Source organism: Felis catus, chromosome A1, assembly GCF_018350175.1.
Source record: "Felis catus isolate Fca126 chromosome A1, F.catus_Fca126_mat1.0, whole genome shotgun sequence".
Classification (NCBI taxonomy): domain Eukaryota; kingdom Metazoa; phylum Chordata; class Mammalia; order Carnivora; family Felidae; genus Felis; species Felis catus.
Window position 1 is genome coordinate 213,527,263 of NC_058368.1, and position 25,422 is coordinate 213,552,684.

Genomic DNA, 25,422 nt, shown 5'->3' on the forward strand with positions numbered 1-25,422 from the left:
GAAGGAGCAAAAGCTGTGAAGCAAAAAGTGAGTTCAGCTCTCTTCTGTGATGTCAACTCGGCTAGACCATTAACAGAAAAGAGTTTTTTAAAAAAAGATGAAGGTCCCAACTGGTGAGTAAGTTGCACAACAGGACAGAATACATGGTCATTAAAAATGGGGCTACAGCAACGTACATTCTGAGGTGGAAAGACTCTTACAGTATGCTACTTAGTGAAAAAGGCAGATGGAAAAGCAACATTGCCATATTAATAATGGATGTAACAATAAGCTGGATGTGTTAACACGTGATAACCATAAAGGCAAACCTTTCTCCACATGCTTGTTGCAACCAGCTGCATTGTTTGGGCTCTTTATATTTCATTCAACCTTCCTGATATTCCACGAAGCAGTTATGGATTCTTATTATCCAGGTGAGAACCCCAAGGTCAAAAAAAATGTAGTAATGTGCTCAAGATATACAGTTTTTATTTATTTTTATTTTTAAATTTTATTTTACGTTTTTATTTGAGAGAGAGAGAGAGAGAGAGAGAGAATGCGAGTTGGGGAGAGGGACAGAGGGAGAAAGAGAGAGGGAGACAGAATCTTAAGCAGGCACCATGCTCAAAACGGAGCCTGATGTGAGGCTCGATCCAATCATGACCCAAGCCGAAATCAAGAGTTCAACGCTCAACTGACTGAACCACCCAGGCGCCCCAAAATATACAGCTTTTTTAAAGGCTGTGCCTCTGAAGTCTATGCAGGTCTGCCTCCAGGGGCAATCCATCTCCTTGTGTTTGACTCCATTAAAAAAACACGTCTGGAAGGACAGACAAATAAGTTAATGGAAAGAATTACTGGTGGCATTATGAAAATTTTATCTTCCTTTTCTTGTAGGTTTTCTACATTAGATATAATAAATGCGTATTACTTGTTAATAAAAACAAAGTGATAAAAAGAGAGAAATCATATTGCTACGCATGTACTTCCAGGAATATGAAAGCAAACTTGGATATTCTGATTTCATTCGTTCAACAAAAACCTTCTAAGCTCCCATGTATATTTGTGTGGAAACACAAGACATCCTGTCCCAAAGAAAGTAACTGTTATATCTTCAAAACAACACCCTAAAGTTTGGGGACAAAGGGAATGTGTTCTACAATAATAATTTATATTCTTACTATTCTTTCTATTCAGCAAATAAAAATCTCTTTTTTTCCCCTCCCTCTCTTCAAACGTAAAGAGAAAATAAAGACTGGATTACTCGCTCTTGTTAGATAAAGACGAGGAATGGATGCCAGGAGGTGTGGAAAGGCAGACTTTTGAGCATCTCAGATGGCGCCGATTAAGTTCAGGAACAAAGAGTGGGCAGCTGCTATGGCAACGTATTGCCTGGATGGAAACAGAGTCAATGGGAAGAGGTGAAAGGTGTCACTCCTTTGTGGTCTGGGTCATTTTTAGGCCCATTATTCAGTACAGATGGCCAACAGCAATAGATTGACAATGGGAACACCCATTCCTGGATCCAGACTGCTGCTCAGCCTTACAAAGACCCAGTGAGTGTCCTTAAAAGTCAAAGCCTTGGGGTGCCTGGGTGGCTCAGCTGGTTAGGCATCAGACTCTTGGTTTCGGCTAGGGTCACGATCTCATGGCTGGTGAGTTCAACCCCTGCATCAGGCTCTGTGCTGACACCCTCTCTCTGCTCCTTCCCTGCTCTCTCTCTCTCTCTCAAAATAAACAAATAAACTTAAAAAGAAAAAAGTCAAAGCCTCTAGCAGGAACACATTACCTCTCTCTAATACCATTGGCTCTGTGTCCTTTCTATCTTATTTGACTAAGAGACAGCTTGGTATATGGAAAGAAGTTAACGTTGAAGTCTTATGGACCCGCAACGGAACATGCTATTGCCACCCACTGCTTGTGTGACCTCTGGGTCAATTAATTAACCCCTCAGATTTTTACTTCATCTTTTGGAAAAAAGAACGAATAGCTCTCTCATGGGATTTCAAGAATTAAATGAAATCATAGGTAAAAAGCACCTAGCATCCAGTGTGTCCCTGATACACATTAGTGCCCTTTCTTTGAGTTGGTGAACAGGACCACAGATCAGGCATCATCCAGGAGGCCAGCCTTCAACACCCTCCTGTACTTTCCTTAATTATGCTTATCCACAAGTGGACCTTTTTCGTTTTTATTTTATGTTTTCTTTGTTCTGTGTGTTTGTGGATAATAGCTTGACATAGAAGAGATTCTCCCTTCTCCATTTTCTGAACTAGCAGGAGAAAGAAGTCAGCGTAGAAGTAAAGGTTTGGTGGCCGTGGTATAATGCATGTGCCGGAGTCCCTGTGTTCTTGAGCCATAGACTGTGAGGAGGAGACAGCAGGGCTCCCGGCGGTATCTCTGGGAGGAGAGGAGAGCACTGTGAATGGAGGCTGTCTCAACTCCTGCCTCCGGGGCCTCAAAGCCAACCCTTCCTCCCAAGTCTGTGTCAAGGCTCTGTGTTCTCGTTGGAAGCCTGAGAATCTGGGTTAAGGGATTGGGGTGAAAGGTGTGAAAAGAAGAAAACAGATTTTTCAGATAGTTTAAAATATTCTAATTATTAAATACTCCAAAAATAGGCACTAGACCTTGTAATCTAAGAGAGAAAATACAGAAGAGTCTGTGGATGCGAGGTTCAAAAAAACAGCAGGGATAACGAGGAAAGAATGAGCCACGCTGGCAAGAGCGTATTGCCGCGAAGGGTGGAGCACCGGGGTGGTTTCCCACCACTGCTTACAGGAATTAGAATGAATCCCAGGTTCCACTGCACTAGCTCCTGAGTCCTGGGGACACTTTCCTGTCTTATCAACAGCAGACGGGACCACGGGGTAGAAGCAAGAGGGTTCAGGTCCTCCTCCTTTTGGTCACACAGCTGTGGAGGCCTGCAGCCTTCATCCAGGGCGCTAAGACACCAGGGGACAAGCAGATGCTGGGGCCCAGGACCTCAGTGATATTTTAACACACTCTGGGGATGGGGATACAAGAAACACCAGCCTGAGCCCCTTATGAAAAGGAGGTGGCAGCCAGAGGAAGGGGACAGACACTGGCTGCGCATCAAGAAGATAGCAGATAGCATCTAGGCCTCTGTGAGATGGGAACCAGCCATGGGAGTTAGTCCTCACTGGCTCCTTGGGGAAACTGAGGACGGAGCGGAGGACGGTGACCAGACAAACAGGATTCACAGGGCTTCCTGCAGCACCAACACTCCGTGAGGCCATGAGTCAGAACCAGGGCCTGTGGCCTGCCTGTGACTAGCCCTAAACCTTTCTTCCTTCGGGACCTGGAAAATGCACAGCTCCATGCCTCTGGCATCCCTGCCATCCGGCGGGCCTCCATGTCTCTTCTTCAGTGTCTCCTTGGGAGAGAGGCTACTCTCTCCACCCTGAATTTCTGTCCACCCTACCATCCTTCCCTTTTCCTTAGTCTGAGCACTGCTCTTCCATCTACTAACTATTTCAGCTAAAGGCTGTCCTCATGGGCTTACACTATAGAATCACAGCTGTTTAAATGGCCCAAGTATGTGTATGTGCGAGTGTGAGCTGTTTAAATGGCCCAAGTGTGAGCATGTGTGTCAGTGTTTGTGTGCGGGATGGGGAGGGCTCAAATCCGAATTCACCACCATCATTAAAAATAGATATAAAAAATAACCAAACTACCTACCTTGCTGGCTACCACCAGCTGAACCATTCCAGTGGCTGAGCGAAGAATGGCCACCGCTTCCTCATGGGAGAGACCCACCAATAAGTGACCATTGATTACCAGCAGCTCGTCTCCTAAGGACAGTCTGCCATCCCTGAGGAAATGGAGATGGGAAAAAAATCCCTTGTGAAGATATTCTGGGCTTGAGAAGGGACATTTTCCTGGAGCTGGGGAGGGTCGTGAGAGGGCACAGTTAAAATCAGGCTGAGGATAAAGGAAGGTGGCCAGCAATAGTTTGGGATGGGATTTATCCTTTGGTCTGGCTGGGTCCCCTGATGCCCACTTAGGGAAGCTCCATGATTTCAAGTGGTCGCCTGGTAGTAGGCAAGTTCTTAAGTCACTACCATATCTTGCATCAACTTTAATGAAATGCCTCCCATCCAGGGGGAGACAATGATAGAGGAACGAAGACCCCATGGTTTTTGGACAGTTAAGTCATTCTTATCTCAATCCTATCTGCCATCCTGCCCTCACAACTGAGTTCTCGCTGAGTCACTGAGCTAAGCACCCCCAAACAAAGGTGTCTTAAGCTTGACCAAAAGCCTTGTCTAAACTGCTGCCCTCTCTCTTTCCAGGTGACACGCCCTCGTCCCCAAAACACACAGTTATAGGACCTTGAGGATGAGGTTTCTTTCCATCCTACAGCCAAGCTTCACCAGCAGAAGGATGAATACAAAAGCAAACAAACAGAATGACCAATTTACTGCTATTGCAGCTATCAGACCTGGTCTACAAATGTTTCTTTATTCCCTCTAAAGTAAATTATAGCTAACTAACAGCTTCCTTCCCATTGGGCTGGCAAGAGGCTCAAGGGTGGGTCAAGGGTCTGCCATGGCACCCTGTGTCAGAGCATTGCACAGGCCCTTTCAGTCACGGTGGGTCGGCAGTCTTGTGGGTTCCACTTGAACCTCCAATGGTCTGGCCTCCCATGATCCCAAAGGAGGTTTTTCATCTCCATTGCTAAATATGGGATAGGAAATCTGGTGATGCAGATGGACCCTAAGCCTAGGACCCCACCATCCCTTTTGAAGGCTTTACATCAATGCCCAGGGTGCTGCTGTTGGACATGTGCATGCCCCCCATATTCCCAGATTCACCAACTTTCTCTCCAACATTTCCACTCCTTCAGTGAATAAACCACCTTCTCTCATCCTACTCTCCCTCACCAGTTTCTTTCTCTTAATCCTCTAGGGCGTGCATCATAGTCTTTTCTATGAATTTAGCCTTTAACAGAACACAGGAGGCACCAGAGACTTCTGACAGCCTCTGCTTTCTGTCCTTCAAAAATCCCTAAAGCAGAGAAATGCTAAGAACCCTTCTGCTGCTTGGAATGGAAAGAGAAGGGGAATAGGAAACCCACAGAGAACAAACTGGAAGCTCAAGGAGGTGTGTGGGCCCAGGTGAACAGGGATCAAGAGTAAAAAAGAACACAAAGTTCTGACCACTGTCCTTGAATTTATGCAAGACCATTCCTACCCACATCCCTTTTCTTATTTCCCTCTTCAATTCCATCTCCCTCATCTCCTGTTATTACCTAGAATGCCACACATGCAGATTATATACTCCAGAAACAGAGAGAGAGAAAGACACACATAAAACACATAAAACTCAGGGTTCAGGGTGAAAAGAAAATGGGTGTCTAATAGTGACACCTACTAAAAACAGCTCACATAGAAAACAGACAAGAACAGCTCTTCTTAAGTTTATCTCTGGGCACAGGAATTTTCTAACTGCCAACCTTCCAAAGACATGCTAGAATCCAAGGCCTAGTAGCATTAATGGGAAAATGGCTCTCTGATGGGAATTCCTCAAGGTATATACCTCATTTGGGAAATTTAGTGATGCTCTTCTGGATAAAAACTAGAGTCTTAATCCTTCCCTAATGACTGCTGCCCAGACAACTGACCAGTGCAGTTAACCTTATCCCTAGTTATTGGCAACTTATTCTCTAGTTACAAGACTAGAACAGGGACATGACACACTTTGCTAATTTATACCCTGGTCCTCTCCTCAGTTTTCCATTTTTTTACCTCCAGCTCCTTCAACGCCACTTCAAGAGATAAATTTTTCAGTCCTCTCTTGGTCTGGGGCAGGCCAACACTACTCTGATTTGTCCTATCCCCTTTATAACCAGGGTACCTGAATGGAACACCAAATTCTCAACTAGATTTACCTCCCTCATCAGTGAAACTCTACCTCTACACACCTGCTGTATACATGTGGGCATGCAACGCGTGTTCACACCCCAACGTGCCTTGCAAGTAGTAGACACCCTGTGTATGTGGAAGCAATCAGCTAGCAAGGCAAAAGCATGCTTTATATTTTGGGATAGGTACATCCTTGTAACTCCAAACGGACTTCTTCTTTGTGCATGCTCTGCCTAAGCACTGTCCTTCTTCCTACTTAAAATAACAGTTCAGACTTAAAAAGAAGGTTTGAAGTATGAATTATTCAAGGTCACAAGGAGAAAAATTCACATTTACTTTTTACCACTCCACATCTGCATGACACACGTATCCATGTGTGTGTAGAATCCTGAGAGCCCTGACAGATCACATGAACTGTGGTCACATTTAAAATCAATGATTTTCCCAAGTCATTAGCCACCATCTTATAGGGGTTAAGATTCAGGAAAGTGGTTTTCTGTTGCATGGCATAATCTCAATAGGTAACCACATATTACCAGTATCCCAAAAGTTAGTGTAAGTAACAATCACTTGAAACTCAAAACAGACGGAAAGAAATGCAATCTCTCTATGATTTGGAGGAGCCTACAGTATCTCCAACAATTAGCCACTTCCTGTGCCCAGGGGTGTATTTAATTGGAACTGCTCCTGCCTGAATTTCTTCCATGCTCCCGCAGGATAAACTGTAATTACCAGGGCTTTGGCCAAATAGAAGAGTCCTAGCCCCCGGAGGAAGGGAAGGGAGAGGATGAGGAGTCAGAGAAAGGGGAAGAGTTATCTAGTCACCTGTGAGCGGCACCTCCTTCCTTCACTTGAGTGACAACGATAGCGTGAGGTGAGCGCTTTGATCCTCGGCCTCCACTAACCTGAATTCCCAGCCCATCCGATTCCTTAAGCAGCTCCATCTTCCATATCCGGCCAACTTCCTCCTTGGAAGAAAAAGTGAGCATACTGTGAAGTATACGGACAGACACGTGGCATTGACACAGGAGAGTGGAGCTGTTAGGTCAGGCCAAATATTCTTCAATTGTCAACAGGTACTGAAGATGACCACAGAAGGAAAAGTTCCATGTGCTAAATCATAGTCTCTAGCTGCCAGTTCTGCCCAAGAGAACATTCTATGATGATGGAAATGTTCTATATTTGTACGATCCAACATGGAGCCACTAGCCACAGGTGGCCATCAAGGGCTTGACTAGTGGCAACTGGGATGTTACATTTTTCATTTCATTTAGTTTACATTAAATTACATAGTTGCCTGTGGCTAGTGGCTATAATATTGGACAATAAGAGTGACTATCGAATTTCCTGATCAAGGTTATGTTAAGTAAAGCTGCTTCTGCCTGAAACCCAGATACCACTGTGTGTGTGTAAACACTGGCTGTGTCTGGGTTCCATTTATTTACACACAGCTACTAATAAATAAAGGAAGATGAAAGGAAGACAAGGATAGGTCTTGGAGAATTCAACTCATTTGAGCCCAGCTCTGCCACTTAGTAATTATGAAAGCCACCTATGCCTAAAACCCTCTGTTTCCTTGCCTCTAAAGTGGGGATAATTATGAATACTTTCAAGTTTGTCATTAGGATTACATGAGATATTTATGGAAGGAGCAGTGCTTCCGACACCTAGTAGAGACATAATAAATGCTGACTGCTAACCATATATTACTTATGTACGCACACATATGTGTTAAAACCATCATACCATAATATGCCCAATGGTACTGCATCAGTGTTGCACAGTGACAGATGGTAGCTACACTTGTGGTGGGCACAGCATGGCGGAGTTGGCCAATCACTATATTGTACGTCTGAAACTAATGTAACATTATGTGTCCACTACACTTCAATTAAAAAAAATACATCATGTTGAATTGAATCTCAAACTTCCTTAGAACATATAAATGAGATATTTGGCAAGAGAAACCAAAACAGGAAATTAATTGATAAATTTATTATTGGCTTCTCTAGACATGGGTCTGTACACTTTTTAAATACATTAAAACACCCTAATAAAAATCTATCCTTTTAAAAAGCTAATCATGTCTGTAAGTCCTCTGGATTACTGGTAGCTTTTCTACTTTGGTTAATTCTCCTCTTGACTCCCTATTTTATTCCAAGGATGCAAACATATACCCAATACAAAATGTTTGAGTTACCTCAGATACTTTGTTGTTCAGAGAAATGAAAGAAAAACCTTCCAAAGTGATTTCCTTCTGGAGGGTCTTACTTTATGCTCACTCCTATAAGTTCCTCTTACCTCTAGGTATGTGGGTATGGGTCACAATGCATTCCTCAACATATTAAAAAAAAGCGCCATGTCCTTTCCTCATTCATCATGAAGGTCCAATGGAACCATTACAGTCCAATATGAACAAACCCATCCTCCCCCTAGAAATAGGCAACCTTCCCATTTAAGCTGCTTGCAAAAGAGAAAGAATGCAAAGCATTCAGAAAATCTGAAATACACAGTCAGAAACTAAAATGAAACTTTATGCAGTAGTAAAAAAACCAGATGTTAAATGGTCACTGATGTGCAGCAAAAGGAACGTCTGGGGAAATTATTAACAGACAGAGACCTGTTGGATCTTATACTTTTTCTACTATAGCACTACTCAGCGGGGCTCCATTGCTCAGCAACATGCAGTGTTTGCCAACGGTCTCCTTCATCTGCTGACCACAGACAAATGAGGCCTGTCTGGCCAAATGTAACTTCAGAAGTCACTGGCTTACCACAGTAGTTCATGAACTTGTCAACAATCCCTATATCATCCAATCATTTCACTTTGGACTTCATGGTTTTTGGTGTGTTGCCTCTGACCTCTGGAACACCTTTCTCTCTTCTCCATTCAGAAACAGCCTCCTTGGCCTTCCAAGTCTCTCACAGCTCCACTGTGTCCAAGATGCCATCCTTGAGAATCAGTGCTACTTATGAGATGGCAGTTTTTGACACTTCGAGTACATGAGGCCGTGGCCTAGTGCATAGCCCCAAAGGGAACAAATTCAGAGACGTGCTGATTAGCTATTGTCCCAGCTTGCTGGGCATCCCAAACTAGCACATGGGTCAGCCCCATAGCTGACTCCCTGGGCCTAACAAAGTAGCTGAGAAACTAGAGCGGAATGGTGGCTTGACTTGTTTTTTCCGTGGAAGATATGCTATGGCTACTAGGGTCTTGAAGATATGGGACAGTGCTCTTCCCTCTCCCAGTCCAGAAAAGCTGTGAAATCCCTTCCCAAAAGCAACAGGGACTATTATGAGAGTCCAGAAATAAGCAAACCCATTTGGCTTTAGCCCAAATTAATAAAAACCTATCCATCCCATTACCAGTTACATCTGTCCTACCATCCTTTTGTTAAACAGAACATGTTAAGTATGGTTCACAGATGATATGACAATACTAGATACATAGTCCTTTCTAATTTTTAAATGCCTTTAGAAATAGGACTTGAGGGGTATCTGGGTGGCTCAGTCAGTTAAGCATCTGACTTCGGCTCAGCTCATGATCTCATGGTTCGTGAGTTTGAGTCCCACATCGGCTCTGTACTGCTGACAGCTAAGAGCCTGGAGCCTGCTTGTGATTCTGTGTCTCCTTCTCTCTCTGCTTCCCCACACCTCTCACAAATAAATAAACATTACAAAATTAAAAAAAAAAAAGAAGTAGGACTTGTGACAAGAAACATGCAAACCTATGATCGTGGAGAAAGAATAATGACCTAACATATACTCTTGACAAAAGAGCTAAAGACAATTTTCAGTAAGAGCACTCACAGGCCCACTCCATTCCCCTGCCCAATATACACACAAATAGTTAAAAGCAAAATAAAGCAAATATCTAACAAAAAATGGCTTCAGAAAGTAGGAATGATCAATCTGTAATACAGCCCCCAACGATACAGTCAAGAAACAGATCTTCTTTTTCACTTTTATCTAATACCATGAGTTTTCTCTCCATACCTGAAAGTAAGAACTATAAGGGGGGCAGGGGGGGATGGGGGGGGGGATTCAAAGACATTAGTGCAAGTTTTCTTGATCATCTAATGAGGAGTTCAAAGATACACAAAGGAAGACACAAACAGGAAGTGCCAGATGTTATCAGTCTCAATTGTACAACTGTCAGTATTAAATCTAGTTGCCTACAGCTGAGAGCAGTGTTCAGTTACAAATAAAATCAGTGTCTGAAGTTTATGAGGCTAAAGCTGGCACTCGCCAAAAATCAACAGGCCAACTTAAATAGAATATTAAGTAGATTTCCAAATGCCTCCTTAGAATTCTGCATGGGTATGTAATACGCACTTCAGTATGGTCAAAACAGGACTCTGCCTCCCTCTCCCTCCTGGCTTTCCCACCTCTATGGGAAAAGCACCATCATTTATGCCAGCTAAAGAGGATATGCAAACTAAAAGCTCGCTAGCTTTGATTCCTCCTTCTATTTCCTATACCCAAACCATGAGCAAGATCTGTAGGCTCTACTTGTAAAACACATCCACGTCTATCTACTCCTGCTCCTTCCTGCCACCACTCTGGTCAAGACCACCAGGATCTCTAATATGGATTATCACAGTAGTTTCCAGTATGGTCTCGCTTTTTTTCCTCATCTCCTACAATACCCTATTCTCCATTATACAACATACATCATGATGCACTCAGCTTCAACCTTCCAACAGCTCCCTAGTAGACGCAGACTGAAGTCCAAATCTTTGAGATGGCGAACACAAACCTCCATCTCTAGCCTTGCCTGCAATCCCAAATCATATCCCCTCCCCCACCTCCGTGTTCTCCCCAGCACTTACTGTCTCTCTATCCCTGGAAGACCCAATCACTCCTGCCTAGGGCAGCCACATGCGCTGCCTCCTCGCTGGAAATATTCTGCTTCTAGATGTTGCACGGTTGTCCTTTCCTGACATTCAGGCTTTGGCTCAAACATTGCCTGTTTAATTAGGCCTTCAGTGATACCAATTTCGGTTAACCCCACCAGGACACTGCCCAGTCATCTTTCACTTCACCGATTTCATTTATAGCACTTGTTGTCACCATCTAACATTCTGATTCATCTATTTGCTTATTTATTCCCTGTGGCCCCTTATTTGTGTTAAGTGCCATGGCACAGGAACCTTGTCTCTCATTTATCAGTGGGTTCTCCAGCAACTAGAACTCCAGCTATTGTTATGTGCCTAGCACATAACAATACCGTATAAATGCCATAGAATTAATAAATGTGGGATGTTTATACACTCATCCTACGGTTTTTCAGAAGTTATTGAGACTGATGTTAAGAGGCTCACCCAGACGGGATACCTGCACGCTTGCCAATGTTTAGCATGTGAAGACCCGATCCAGTTGTAGAGATGATTGAGTTCTGAAACAGATCCTGTCTAGACAGATGGCTCAAGCCTTTGCTTCCTTTTGCATTGGCTTAAAGGGCAACGAGATTGTCAGCCTGTTGAGAAAAAGCCAAACCACGCAAAACTGGACGCTATGGACATTTATATTAATGTTGTTGAAGTGCTACCCTTTCCTATAAAAACGCCAATTACTGTGTGAGCTCATACATGCATCTCCTCACAGAGGCCAAAAAAAAAAGGGGGGGGATTTATTTACAAAACAGAGGTGGTACATTAAAGGGAGCTGTCTCGGCAGCATTTAAATGACCTCATCTTCTGTTGGAACCAAAAATAGTATTTCACAATAGCATCTTTTCCCCAAATGTGAGAAGAAACATCATCTAACTAGAATTTTACTGCAGTAAGTGGTCTGGCTCTAGTTGCAAACTTAGATTCTGAGACTGTTTGCTTATCCCTTCTTATTTAGAATGATCAGTAAGAAATGATGTGTGATATGTCAGAGTTGAAGTTCCTGAGGTAGCAGACCAAAATGCTCAGTTTATAGGTGAGAAAACAGAAGCTCAGAGAAAGAACATGGCAGCTTGAAGGCCACAGAGTTGGGGAAGGAAGAACTAGGGCTGGAACATAGTATCCCATCTCTCAGGCCTGGAGGTCTTTTTTTAAAAAATATTTATTCATTTTTGAGAGAGAGAGAGAGTGTGTGCATGTGATTTGGGGAGGGGCAGAGAGAAGGGGACAGGGGATCTGAAGGAAGCTCTGCACTGACAACAGAGAGTCTGATGCTGGGCTTGAACTCATGAACCACAAGATCATGACCTGAGCTGAAGTCGGACACTTACCCGACTGAGCCACCCAGGTGCCCCTTAGGCCTGGAGCTCTTGGGTGCTTTCATTAATAAATGGGCACAGAACACCTGCCGGTGCAAGGCACTGAGCCAGAACACAAAGACAAATAAGGTCCTTGCCCTTAAAGTCTACTGGGGACACAACAAGCCCTATGGCAAGTGGAATATGTGGGATTCATGCATTGATCAAGATAAGGAGGGGATCATGCAGGAGCCCAAAGAGGAGATGCTTAAAGATGGTACAGGTGGGGGGGGGTCCCCAGAAGCCTCCTAGAGGAGTGTGTCCCCCAGAAATGGAAGAAGCTAAGCTACATGGGGGAGGGGAGAAGAAACAGAATGGTGAGAGCAGCAGCTGCAAAGGCTCACAGGAGATAGGGTAGCCTTTTGGGAAAAAATGTGGCTAATTCAGTCTAAACTGAGGAGGAAGAAAGCAGTGAGAGATGAAGGCAAAAAGTTAAGCAGGGATCAGAGATTAAAAGGCCTCGTGTGCTTTGTCAAGCGAAGGTGTTCAGATATTACCCTGAGGGTAAAGTGGACCCATCCAAAGGGCTTAAGCTGCAGTGTATGTGAGCAGGTACATGCATGACTGATGGAGTCTCTTTAGAAAGGTCCCTCTAGCTGCTGTGGGGACAGCAGATGACAGGATGACGCTGGACACGGATGGGTAGCAGACTACTATGACCACCCACATGGGAAATGAAAGCAGCTTGGTCCAGACCTATAGCCATAGAAGTGGGAGTGGGAGAGAGAAATGCGGTGAGGAGGGAGACCCTACAGGGAGCCAGAGTTGATAGGATTTGGTGTTCGACTGGACATGGGGAAGAAAGAGGCCAGTATTTCAGTTGACTCCAGGATGCCAACTGTCCCAATTTCCTGGCATGGGACTGTCAGTACAAAACCACGGAAAGTTATAGACAAACCAGGTGAGTAATTGCTAGCTGAAACTCAGGTTTCTGGCTTGGGCGACTTTAAGAGTGATGGGACCTGGAACATTGGGGTCAGCTGGGTGGGAAAATGATGCATCGATGTGAAATATCTAAGATGTGAGACCTACTGCAGGTAGGTGGTAGAAAGCTTGGGGTGGGGGCGCTCAGGAGAGAGGTAAAGGAGCAGACACGGACTTAGGAGACATTACCACATAGAAAGATAGACGTTCACCCGTTGCTTACTAGAATAGGATCATCCTCATGCTGTCTCTGCTTGATGCAAACATAAAACTACCCAGGAGATGTCCTGGATGTGATTCTCCTCAGTTACCTTTTCCTGCAGATTCAGACCTGGGGCAGCCTTCCTGAGGTCTCTGCAGACCACTTGCACTGAACCACTCAGCCTTCCTGAGGTCTCTGCTGAAGGTCTAGGGAAGAGTTCGGATACTCTATAGGGTGAATTACAAGTGTTAGGGTGAGACCACAAATGGACCCACAGACACACATGCCAACTAAGAAACTTGCCTGACTAGCAAATGGTAGGGTTCTTTTTCTCCCTATCATGTGACTAAGTTGTACTTATTTTTACCATGCTGCATTACAAAAATACACATTTGTAGTAAACAGGCTTGCAAGAACTGTTCCCTTGGATGAATAATGATCTTCACTAGACAGGGAGTAAGGAACTCTGAACTCATTTCTAAAACTGCTTATCTATGTCCTAGGAGATTCTAACGTTTTAGACAATGGGCCCAACTTTTATAATTTAAAAAATTAACCTGGTTGCATATGTCTTATTATGTGTTAATATTTTATAGAGACATATGTTTTTTTAAAAGAAGATATTTACTAGAGAAAATGTTTCCTACAGCTCTGTTAAAGGAAAAGAGGGTATAAAAATAAAGACAGAAGATTTATTTTCATGTAACAAATAACAGTCTGTGAAAAGAAGCATCTCACAAATAAAAATGGTCTGAATGATTATAAACCTAGTCTGTAATTTATTCTTTGTAGATTTATATTAAATCATTAATAAAGCAGAAACAGAACAATGCTGACATGTTTAATCTCCCATTATTCAAATGGAATAGAATTTTTTGCCCCAAGGGTTTAAGAGGTAAATGCCTAATTTTTGTTTTTTTCTGGAAATTCCATTTTAGCATCCTCATCCTGGAGGATGAGGCTCCTCCAGGCTCATCCTGGGCTCATCCTGGAGTAAAAATAAAAATCCACTCAGCCCAAGAACCCACACCACCTTCTGTGATGGTCTACTGGTTCCAATCTGGACGTTGGGGAAGCAGTGAAGATCTACTTCTTGCCAACTCTATCAATCCTGGGTAAATGCATTGAATGATGATGTTTCTTGGTTTGAAAAGGGTCCTAAAAGATATTCATGCCTAAAAGAGTGTATGGCCCATTCCAACTTTCTAAGATGTAAAGTATAACCCAGGGTCAACATTCAATCTATAGATTATGGGCAGTTGTAAAGAATGAAAAGTCCAGATGGCAGATCTCTCCTTTCTATAGGCATGTGGCTTTAAAAAAAATGTCCCAAAGGCAATAGATTTTGTTTTTGTTTTTTTTTTTAAATCACCATTTCATTTATATCTTCTTTGACATTTGATCTTGAGTGCAAAAACCAGGCAAAGGAAGTCTGATATGTGTAGTCTTCAAATAGTCTAATCCAGAAATTCACTTTTATGTTATTGCTTTTAGTTAAGTTTAGCAGAGAGGGGCACCTGGGTGGCTCAAGTTGGTTAAGTGTCCGACTTGGGCTCAGGTCAAGATCTTGCGGTTCGTGGGTTTGAGCCCCGTGTCAGGCTCTGTGCTGACAGCTTAGAACTTGGAGCCTGCTTCAGATTCTATATCTTCCTCTCTCTTTGCACACCACCCCCCCACTCTTGCTCTGTTTCTGTCTCTGTCATAAACAAACATTAAAAAAAAAAAAGGTTAGCAGAGAATGAGTAGCCTCTTAAAAGTTTTTTTTTTCTTTTAAAGTCATTTCCAAATTATTTCTACTGTGTCCTAGGCCAAATGAAAGCCTATTCTTTGGAATATATGTGAGATTTAGTCTCTTTTGCTAACTTAAACCTTCAAAATGATTAAGCTAACCAACACTCCCTAATTTACTCATCCTCAGCTTTCTGTGTATTCATAATCTAATCATTAGGAGAAAAAGTCATATACAAATATAATACTCATCAGAAAGAAACAAATTATAATCTTTTTATTGTCCTTAATTTGGGGGGTCCACATGATAATCTTTTTATTGACCTTAATTCTTTTTTGAGGAGAACCATAAAGTTGGTAGAAAATCATTGATAGAGACATTACTTTTTTCTTCTCCTTTATTTACAATTCTATCTACAAATCATGCCTCCTTTGGGTAAGGCTTTATGAAGACCACTCAGATACTCAAATGAAGGAACATGGTTCCTTGAGAGAGGGATTATTTTGATTCCTCTAATCCCATTATACAGATTGGCTATGATTGGAGAAATATGCATGAAATAGCCTTTCTAGAAATTAGACTCATTCCCAGGGTACCATTTCAGCAGTACGCAAAGCTGAACTTGATGCTTCTTATCTTCCCAACTTTCTCTTTCATCCTTAAGGGGTGTCTCCTACAAGGACTCAGAGAGGAAACCAATCAGAAACAACATAGCAAGTTACTGCTTCTTTAGGAACCCACAGGCATATCTGCCAAGTAGATTTTTGGAAGGAACGTGCTTACCCTAAAGAAATATAATTTCATGAGAGAATGTTGGCTACAATGGAGGAGAAAATTTGAAGCTAGAAGTGGACCTGTTACCACTCAGAGTATACCACATCTGCTTTGCCTTTAGGTAAGACCAACCCTGACCATCACAGCTGGATATCATAGTATCAGAGATTTCTGTGAAATTTCCCAACTTCACTGGAATTCAGCAACGTAATAACATGAACCCATAAAAATATCACTGGTTTTGAAGTGTTAAAAATAAAAGCAGATGTTTCCCTAAGTGTTGAACATCCTTCCTGTGTAATACTGAGGACTGGATGTTTGAATGTTTTTGCTATCAACTGCCACCAGGAATTCTTGGCCTCACCAGTGGCAATTCCACTGGTGACAGTAGTGATAAATAATGATGCAGTTCGAGTACTTTATCTGGGCCTCAGATGACTCAAATTATACCACAGAAGGGCTTGAATTTTCCACTTAGGATCACTCAACTAGCTCTTTATTTAAGTGGATGAAATGATTTGGATTTTTTGTTGTTGTTATTGTTATGTCCTCTGATCATTTATCTTACTAAATGTGTTGGCTTCTAAATACAAGGCCATTTTAGATAGATTTTCTGACCCTTAAAAGCTATTTCAACAGTACTTTGTTTGAAATTCAGGTTCGATAAGCAAACAAAAGCTTACCCGTGCCAGGCAGTCACTTGATTGGAAGTCTGTCTTCCCAGATTTTGAGAAGCGACGTTTGTCATTGCTTGTAGGTAGAGCAGCATCTGTCTTTGGAATTCTATGCTCTGTCCCTCTATCTGCTTCTGACTTGTCTAGATGGGATCCAGCCAGCTCCTTGAGAGATTCCGGGCCATTTTCTAGCTCAAAAGCATGGCCATTGCCAAGTTCGGGGTCTGGGCCGTTGTCCGGCTCAGAGATGGGGTCATTGTCCAACTCACAGCCAGTACTGCTCTTGGGTTCTTCAGTGGCTTTGTGGGTAGAAGGCCTGGAAATGACCCCAAACTTTCTTGCTCTTTTTCCCTTTTTCACAGTTTGGTCACCCAGCTCCAAGGTTGGCGTCTCTCCTGGTTCAGAGCTGTTGCTACCGTTGCCATTATACGGAGAGTGAACTTTGTGCTTGAAGCGGCGCAGCATGATCAGGTAGATAAAGCCGCCATTCCAGCACTGCTCAGCCAGGTAACTGCAACACACACAGAAATGCCGGGTGAAACCCTCACACCATCCATCTCGACCAGCGCATGGGGCAGACGCATTCAGCAGCACCCGCGGAACCCGTGTGATTAACAACCTGGTGAAGCAACGGAGGTACTAAGCTTCCCAAAGAGGCTCAATGCTCAGTTCATTCTTTTAATCTACATAATTGTCGATGCTAAAAATAACCCCCAAGCAAACCAAAATCCCCACGAGCTAGAAATTACTAATGAAAAAAACCCTAGAGTAGGTAATTAGAAATGGAGTTTTCTATTCACAGAGCCAATCCTTACATATGATTACAAAAACAATAATTCTCCATTCCCTCAACAACTTCTTACATCAGAATTATGCTAGCCTCCCATTCATCTAGTTAAAAAAACAAATTTAATTTAAAAAAAAATTTTAACATTTTTATTCATTTTTGAGAGACAGAGAGAGACAGAACACTAGCGGGGTAAGGGCAGAGAGAGAGGGGACACAGAATCTGAAGCAGGATCCAGGCTCTGAGTGCGGGGCTTGCACTCATTAACCGCGAGATCATGACCTAAGCCAAAGTTGGACACTTAACCGACCGAGCCACCCAGGCGCCCCGCAAACTTAAATTTTTTTAAGTAAACTCTACGTCCAATGTGGGGCTTGAACTCACAACCCAGATATCAAGAGTGGCATGCTCTACTGATTGAGCCAGCCAGATGCCCCACCATTCATATAGTTTTGATGTCATTACTCTGCCAGTTCCCAAGGTAAAGAATAGACAAACTGAGAGACATGTAAAGTTCTGCTCTTAGAATCAAAATATCAACTGCACAACAACAAGAATCACTGCCTCACAGCATTCCAGTGAAAACAGATACTGAGCTGGGGGTGGAGAGGTGTTGGCTGGAATTAAGACACAACTGGTAATAAGCGCTGATGAGTGTGTGCTGCATTAAATGAGCATCAAGTCCACTTCTTGATAATGGTTCTAGTTTGGGTTGTTCCTGGCACACAAGGAGTGTCATTTTCAGTCTGGGTGTCGCTTTGAGAGGACCCCCAATGAAAACCATGCAGACATGGGGTGACTAGGATACAGAAGGCTATTGGAAACTGTGTCAACCAGGAAAAGTGAAAGGGCAGGGATGTCCTCTCCAGGGATGCTTGGCTTGAGAGGGCAGAGGCCGGGCTCAGTTGCGTTTCATGTACTTGAGGGGTGCCAAACACTTAGAAGCAGGAAATAATATAAGTGAGATAATGCATGTGAAGCCTGACACACAATAACTACTCCAGATCTTAAGGAATAACAATAAATAGAACATCAAACAAGATAAGTAATTAGTGGTATTCAGGACCATGAAAGCTTTAGCAAAGAAAACACACTTGCTTAAAGTCAGGAAACTAGGCTGGGCTGGACCCTCTACTTATGCCACCCAAGATAAGGAAGCACAAACCCCAGATGGATCCAGGGAAACGCCTTCACCACTGGAATGTTGCCACATTCTACACATCACCTGATCACAAGCAAAGAATGTCAACCACCAAATCCTTAATGTGTTGGACTGCTTCTGGCCTTCATGTGCCTACAAAGGATTGCCCACATCCTCAATAAATGAAAAACAGAACATATTCAAGTATACCAAGCTGCTCCTCCTCCAGGCTTGAAGCTCAGACTTGAGAGCTGGGATAGTCAGTTTACCGGAAGGGGTCGCGTCCATAACGAGAGGTAACCAGTTGCGTTTGAAATGTACTAAATTCTGGGACAAAGGCATATATTACCCATACCTAATGGTCAGGTTAATGCAATGACAATGCCAGTCTCCATGAAGAACAGAATAATTCTGAATTTTTGCCATGGAGTAGAGTGAACAAGAGAGATGGGTCCTTAAACAACCACCAAAGCTAATAAAAACTTTCTTTGATCCTGGGCTATAAAACATGGTAATGAACTTACACATAAAAACCAGGTAGATAAAAGGTACCATATAGACCTCAGGTTGTTCTGTGAAATACAATGAGATGAAGAGGTGTAAAGAGCGGTCCACTAGAGTCTGGAAAATGAAAATTAAACTTGGTTCTCAGTATAATTTCTCTATAATGTTTAGATTTCATTCTTTGAATTGTGTATCTTTTTCACACTGGAAAAATTTTTGTAAAGATATAAGATCTTCAGAGTAGTTATTAGCCAGACTGTAAGGGTTTCTTTGAGCAAATCACTACTATTAATGCAAGACATATGCCAGATGTTATGAAAAACAGCGTAAGGTAGTAAAAACAGGACCACGGGGAAAGTCAGACACTCAAGTCTTCATTCTGGCTTTGGCCCAACCATGTAGAAACAATGGTAATGATACCAAATTTCCATCAACCTATGTATGAATGGATAGACAAAATGTAGTATATCCCTATAATGGAATATTATTTGGCAATAACAGGAATGAAGTATATGTCATAACTTAAGCTTGAAAACATTATGCTAGGTAAAAGATGCCAGACCACAAAAGGCCATGTCATTCCATTTATAGGACATGTCCAGAATGGGCAAGTCCATAGAGACAGGAAGTGGATTAGTGGTCGCCAGGACTAGGGAGAAGGGAGAATTGGGACTGCTTGCAGAGTTTTTGGGGACAATGGAAATGTTCTCAAATTAGGTACTGGTGATGGTTGCACAACACAGTGAATATACTCACGAATTGTATACTTTAAAATAGTGAATTTTCTGTTATATGAATTAGGTCTCAACTTAAAAAAATAACAGCAAATATAATAATTCTGGCCAAGTTTTGAATTGCTTTTTTTTTTTTTAAAGCAGGTTCCATGCCTAGTGTGGAGCCCAATGCAGGGCTTGAACTCACAACCCTGAGATCAAGACCTGAGCTGAGATTGAAAGTTGGACACTTAACCAACTGAGCCACCAAGGTGCCCCAGAGTTACTTCTTAGAGTATGTGCTCCTTAAGAACACCCTTTGCAAGAGAAGAAACTGAGGCTTAGAAATATTAATATGCCCCAGTTCACCTAAATGTCAAGTGCTGGACTGAGGCCCTGCTGCTTCTCAAACCCATGCTATGTCCACTATGCTGCTGTGCTGTCTCAATTACTCTAGTGTCCTTGTCTGTAACACGAGGGTGTTAAAATAGGTCATCTCCAAGTTGCTTTCGCATGTTCAGAACTGTGAATGCTAGTTTCTTGGGAAGGCTTCTAGAGATCAAAGGTGCAGGCCATCCCCAAAGTATTGATCCAGTACCAAAGACAAAACAGAACCCTGGAAAAACAAACATTCCTTTTATGTCCAAGGTGTCCTAGGTCTCCTGGACATTAACTATCAACCTGAAAAAGATATCACCTGGAGAGGTAATTCCTTTTGGGATTCTATCTTTTGTATTAAGCTCTGGACAATTTGATGGGTTCTGTGCAGAAACCTTCTTTTCAGTACCAAAAAGGCTGGCTCACTGAGTCAGAGTATAGGATCTTGGAAATCTCTACTCTCACAGAAGCTCCAAGAATCTTGGGAGGTTTATTCCTTCTGCAGGGTCCATACTCAACAAAATTACAAAGCAAGAGTTTATCTTTAGTTTGGCACCATGTCCTCATCCCCTCCTGACTTCCTAATAATAAATAAGGCTCTGACACTTTCAAGGAACTGTATGACAGGTTATTTTATTCCTTCCTGGACACTGAATCTTCTAAGGTCACCCCGAAGACAAAGTGTAATGAATCAACTACGGACACTACAGCAAGTTGGTGAGAAAGACTGTTAGGCTGGGGGTAGTTTTCTTAGAGTTCTTCCATCCACCTTATATGTAATGCCTCCATATTCCCTATCCATCTGTACTGAAATGACTCACCAAACTTTTCCAGTGCCTTTCTAGCTAATTCATATGTTCAAATCCCTTTTCAGTTCAAAAGGATTCCTACCCACCATGAGAATCTTTAAACTTCAAAGTTAGTCTTTGAGAAAGAAGAAATGGAATATAATCCTGGTCCAGAAAAATAGGTCTCCTCTTCAGTAATTTTTTGGTTTCTTCCCCAAATTTGAAATTGCCCTGACATATAAAATTTTTGATTAATTTGATTTTGACCATCCAGGATGGCCTTAAGATAAATGAGGAAAGACAAGCATATCCAGAAATGAAGTTCTAAATTCCAGCCTAGAATCCTCCCTGTGGAATGTATTGAGGTTCCTCACTTCACTTGGCCTTTGCAAACACCTTTTGTAACTTAATCCCTTCTACCTCCCTTTCCTCTCAAAAAGTGCTTTATAATAAATAAAATAAAATAAAATAAAATAAAATAAGAATAAAATAAAATAGCTTTGAGTACCTCCTGTGTTTCTTGATGCTCTATCATAATTCTGGCATCTGGGTTCTCCAGGGGTGGGAGGCCCAGGCAGGTAAGGTTGGGTGCTAGGAAAAGCTAGAGGGATAAAGCTGCCTGGAGTTTAAAGAACTCCAGTTTAAAGAACAAGGACAGGGAGGCAGGAGATGAGAGGGGCAGAGACAGTAGGTGTTGGAAGGCCAAGGACACACATTATTTATCCATGCCCTAATTCTATCAAAAGAAGGCATGAGGCAGCTATGCAATTCTGATATTCTAGACTGTTCTGCCAAAGTCCTCAGAAGGAGCAGTATCTCCAGGTGCCTTTGAAAATCATCTTGGGCATTTGGCCATCAGTTACCGATGCCTGGTACATAGTGTGAACCCACAGAAGGGAGCTGCCAGGCAGATCCATTGGTGTATACACATGTGTGATTCAGAGTCAGTTGGCTCACCACCCCTGGGTGGCCTGCACCCCAATGCCTTGAAAACACTGTATAACTCAGACAACATAAAGGAATTCCAGAACTCAGACTTTTTGGCAAAGCAGACATTCTCACTTCATCTGAGTGAGTCAGGCCCCCAGGATAGACAGTACAGGAACAAGATGTTTATAGAGGAGTTCCTACGTCCAGGCAGGAGTTTTACACAATGGGACTAACTGCTAATAGCCGCCCTGTGTAACACACAAGATGAATGGAGATCGACTGTTCTTGCTCATGATTGCCTCTTGCCTAAGAAGTAATGGGAGGTTAAGAAGCTGTTTGTGGTCCTTTGAAAACCTGCTAAGCCTAATTAATCCAGAGGGCTGTCTGAGGTTGTAAATCTGTAGGTTCCCAGAGAAGAACGGGTTGAGAGGAAGTGTTAAATATATACAGATTAATTTCCCAGCGAAATCTCGGCTGGGAAACAGAGGGAGGCAAGTTCAAACAGCTCCATGAGAGGGGGTGGGAAGATGACAAACATCTCCAGGAGTCATTTAGTAACAAGATTCCCCACGGGCAGTCTCTCTCAGCTGTTGCCTCCCAGCTAACTTGAATGTTGGGCTTACTCCTCCCAGATTCTACAACCCTTCCTAGAATGAGCCAGACTTTCTCTGGGGACTCTGTAAAATAGAATTTGGGGGTGAATTCTGTGCTGAAAAGAGTGACTGATATCCTTGTGTGCTCATATGGCCATTTCTGAAAATAAATCCATCTACTTCTTTGCTGGGACCATGAGAGAGACAGTTAGCCCTGATTAGATGGAGAAAGATGGGGCTCAGGCACCAATAAGACTTTGAAAATAGACCAGAGTCTAGGCTTAGAGTATAAATGAATAGAGCACCATATTCCAACCGCTGGGTGAGAGAGGTGACTGATAAAGTCCAGCTTAGCTGAATCTCTCGTCCTCATCCAGCATCAACAGCTGGGGGTCGGCCACTCTTTCCTCTTCTCCTTCATGTGGAGTCAAGAATAGAGAATATGAATACATGAATATGTTCTCTTATTATAAAATCTGTATTATTTTTTATCATACAACTTGGATTGGCAAACAAGTTGATATTGCAAAATCAGGTTAAATATTTATTTAAGAATTTTTTCTGACCTAGAATACAATATTACCATTCAAATCCAATTCAAGTTATCAGCTACCCAAACTTGCTACCACCACACAGCTTAGCAGCAAAATTTCAGTCATATCCATCTATACAGCAGGACAGAGATCCATATTGCCCTCAGGGGAATTGGGGCAAATATGCTGATACTCTAGCGACTGCTATTTCTATGAATAATAAACTGTCTTCCATCTTTGATCCAAGTGTCTCATGCTTTCCACCGGCATTCATGAAACCAGGCAGGCCAAATTGGTTAGCTTACTAGTAGAGTAAAATTCTAGTTCTTGGCATACAGCAGGATAATATACAGAGTAACTCAGTTTATAATTGGTTCTGCTCCCCAGCACTGAACTTAGAAAAGGAGCTTAATAATATATTTCTCTTAATACCAGCGACTAAGAAATAAAAATAAACATGCATCTTATACAAACCAATACTGAATCTTTTAAGGCATATCAAACAGAGGAGAAATTATACTAAGGGGTGTAAGAAAGAAGGTGGGTGTTCTACTGTCTGATTCTATAAACACTGATTGAATTCAGTGTGTCAGCCTCAAAGGCAGAAGCTACATTTGTGTTCATCCGTGTTAAGTGTACTCACTTCTGCCCTGTCCCTACTTGAATTCCATTTCCTGCAACCATTGGCTGCAATATCCATTTCTGTACAGAAGCACAGCTGATTCTTTTTCTGTTTCCTGCCAAGATAGCTTCTGGATGCAAAGGGGTGGGGGTAGGAGAGACACTGCAGAAAAACACTGGATAAAAAGCAGCTAAATCATATGATTAATGGAAAATTGTTTTGACTTCCCCGTAACAAGAAATCATTGATTTTCGTATTTATCTTAAAAACTCACATCTCAAACTAACAAAAATGATTTATGTAGCCTCTATGTTAGGATGCACTACACATTTTCAACTGCAGTACAGCTTAATAGAAAGGAAGCAGAGTTGTGGTCCTTTCTAACATATAGCAGCAGGTTGACATGAAGTTCCAGTTTTTCTCAAAGGTTTTCATGCACCTCATTTCTGCCTAAATCAATAAAAGTGTTTTTTTTTAAGCCACCATATACCTTTCGAAAAGAGAAACTCAGAAGCTAAATTAAGTAGGAGATGCCTGATCAATGGTGAGAACTGACCTAATAAAACATACTACAGAGATACTGGCCCTTAAAAGAGAACTTCCAGGCTTCTATTTGCAACTGATTGCATTTCTTTATTAAATTACTGTGAGTGAATCAGGGTTTCTTATAACTTTATGAGATCAACCTGCAACCTATACAGAATCAAATCAAAACTCCAGCCACATTGCTTTGCTAGGTCATCCTGATGATGTTGGTCACGTTCTCCATGGGGGCAGAAAGAATGCTGGGAGAGTCAGATTTTGCTGTACATGAATGAGTCAATCACACCTCATGAATGGAGTGATGAGCTCAGACAATATAGATGGGAACTCATATCACTTTTTTTCCTTATGACATAATGCTTGTTTTTTGTTTATAAAATGACTATTTGCTCATTACAAATTCATTCATTCATTCATTCATTCATTCATTCATTCATTCATTCAACAAATAGTTATATGCCAAGCACTGTTAGGCATTTGGGGGTACAGCAGTGAACAAAATGATTCCTGTCTTTGTGGAGCTTACTATCTAGGAGGAGAGATAGGCAACAAACAATGGACCTGTTAAAATAAGCATCCAACTATATCATATGTTAGAAGGTGAGACGTGCTATGGAAAACAGAAAACACTGAACAGGATACAGAGGATCAAGCATGCCAGGAGTTGGAAGAGCCAGGTTGAAACTTTAAATGCTGTGCCTGAGGTGGCCCCACTGGGAAGAACACACTGAGCAAAGACTTGAAGAAGATGAAAGGGTTGGCCATGCTGCTGCCTGGGAGCAAAGTGTTCCAGACAGAGGGAAGAGCCAGTGCAAGAGTGATGAATTGGAAGCGTTCCTGGTGTGTCTGAGGAATAGGCTTGAGAAAAGGGGCAAGAGAGGAGAATAATAGGAGATGAGGTAACAGAGACTGGTTTATGGAGGGCTGTATAAGCAGTTGTAAAGACTTCTATGCAAAATGGGGGGCTCTTTAGTTTTGAGCAGAGGAGTAATGGGATATGTACTATGTTTTAAAATGATCCCCTTTGTTTCTGTGTTGAGAATGGACTGTGGTGGGGGCAACGGTAGAAGGACGAAGACCAGATGGAAGATCATCTTCAGAAATTCCAGCAAAAGATAAGCTGGCTCAGCAGAGAGTAGCCATGGAGATGGTAAGAAATGGCCAGAATCATGATGGATTCTGAAGGAAGAGTCAATAGCCTGTGCTTTTGGATGTGATATAGGGTATGAGAGAAAGTGAGAGATGAAGTGTTTGGCTTTCACAACTAGAAAGGTGGAGTTGTCATCACCTGAGCTGGTAGAACAAGCAGCCTTTGGGTTTGGGGCTCTCTGACCTACTCTGAATGCATACATCTATTCTGGAGTTCAGTTCTGGACTCGTTGAGCTTGATATGATCATGTGGGCAGCTAGCTCTCTAAGTCTGGATTCTGGAGCAGAGGACTAGTTTGGAGACAGAAACTTGGGAGGTGCAAG

General features: G+C 42.4%; 1 protein-coding gene across 1 annotated transcript in view; it reads right to left on the bottom strand.

The window, feature by feature from the left end:
- The window catches only part of PDZD2 (PDZ domain containing 2), a 367,861-nt gene that overhangs the window by 84,207 nt on the left and 258,232 nt on the right, over window positions 1–25,422 (bottom strand). The window contains 3 exon segments of the mRNA XM_003981524.6: window positions 3,679–3,811; window positions 6,690–6,832; window positions 16,427–16,928. Of these exon segments, the coding sequence (XP_003981573.2) occupies window positions 3,679–3,811; window positions 6,690–6,832; window positions 16,427–16,928 (778 nt within the window).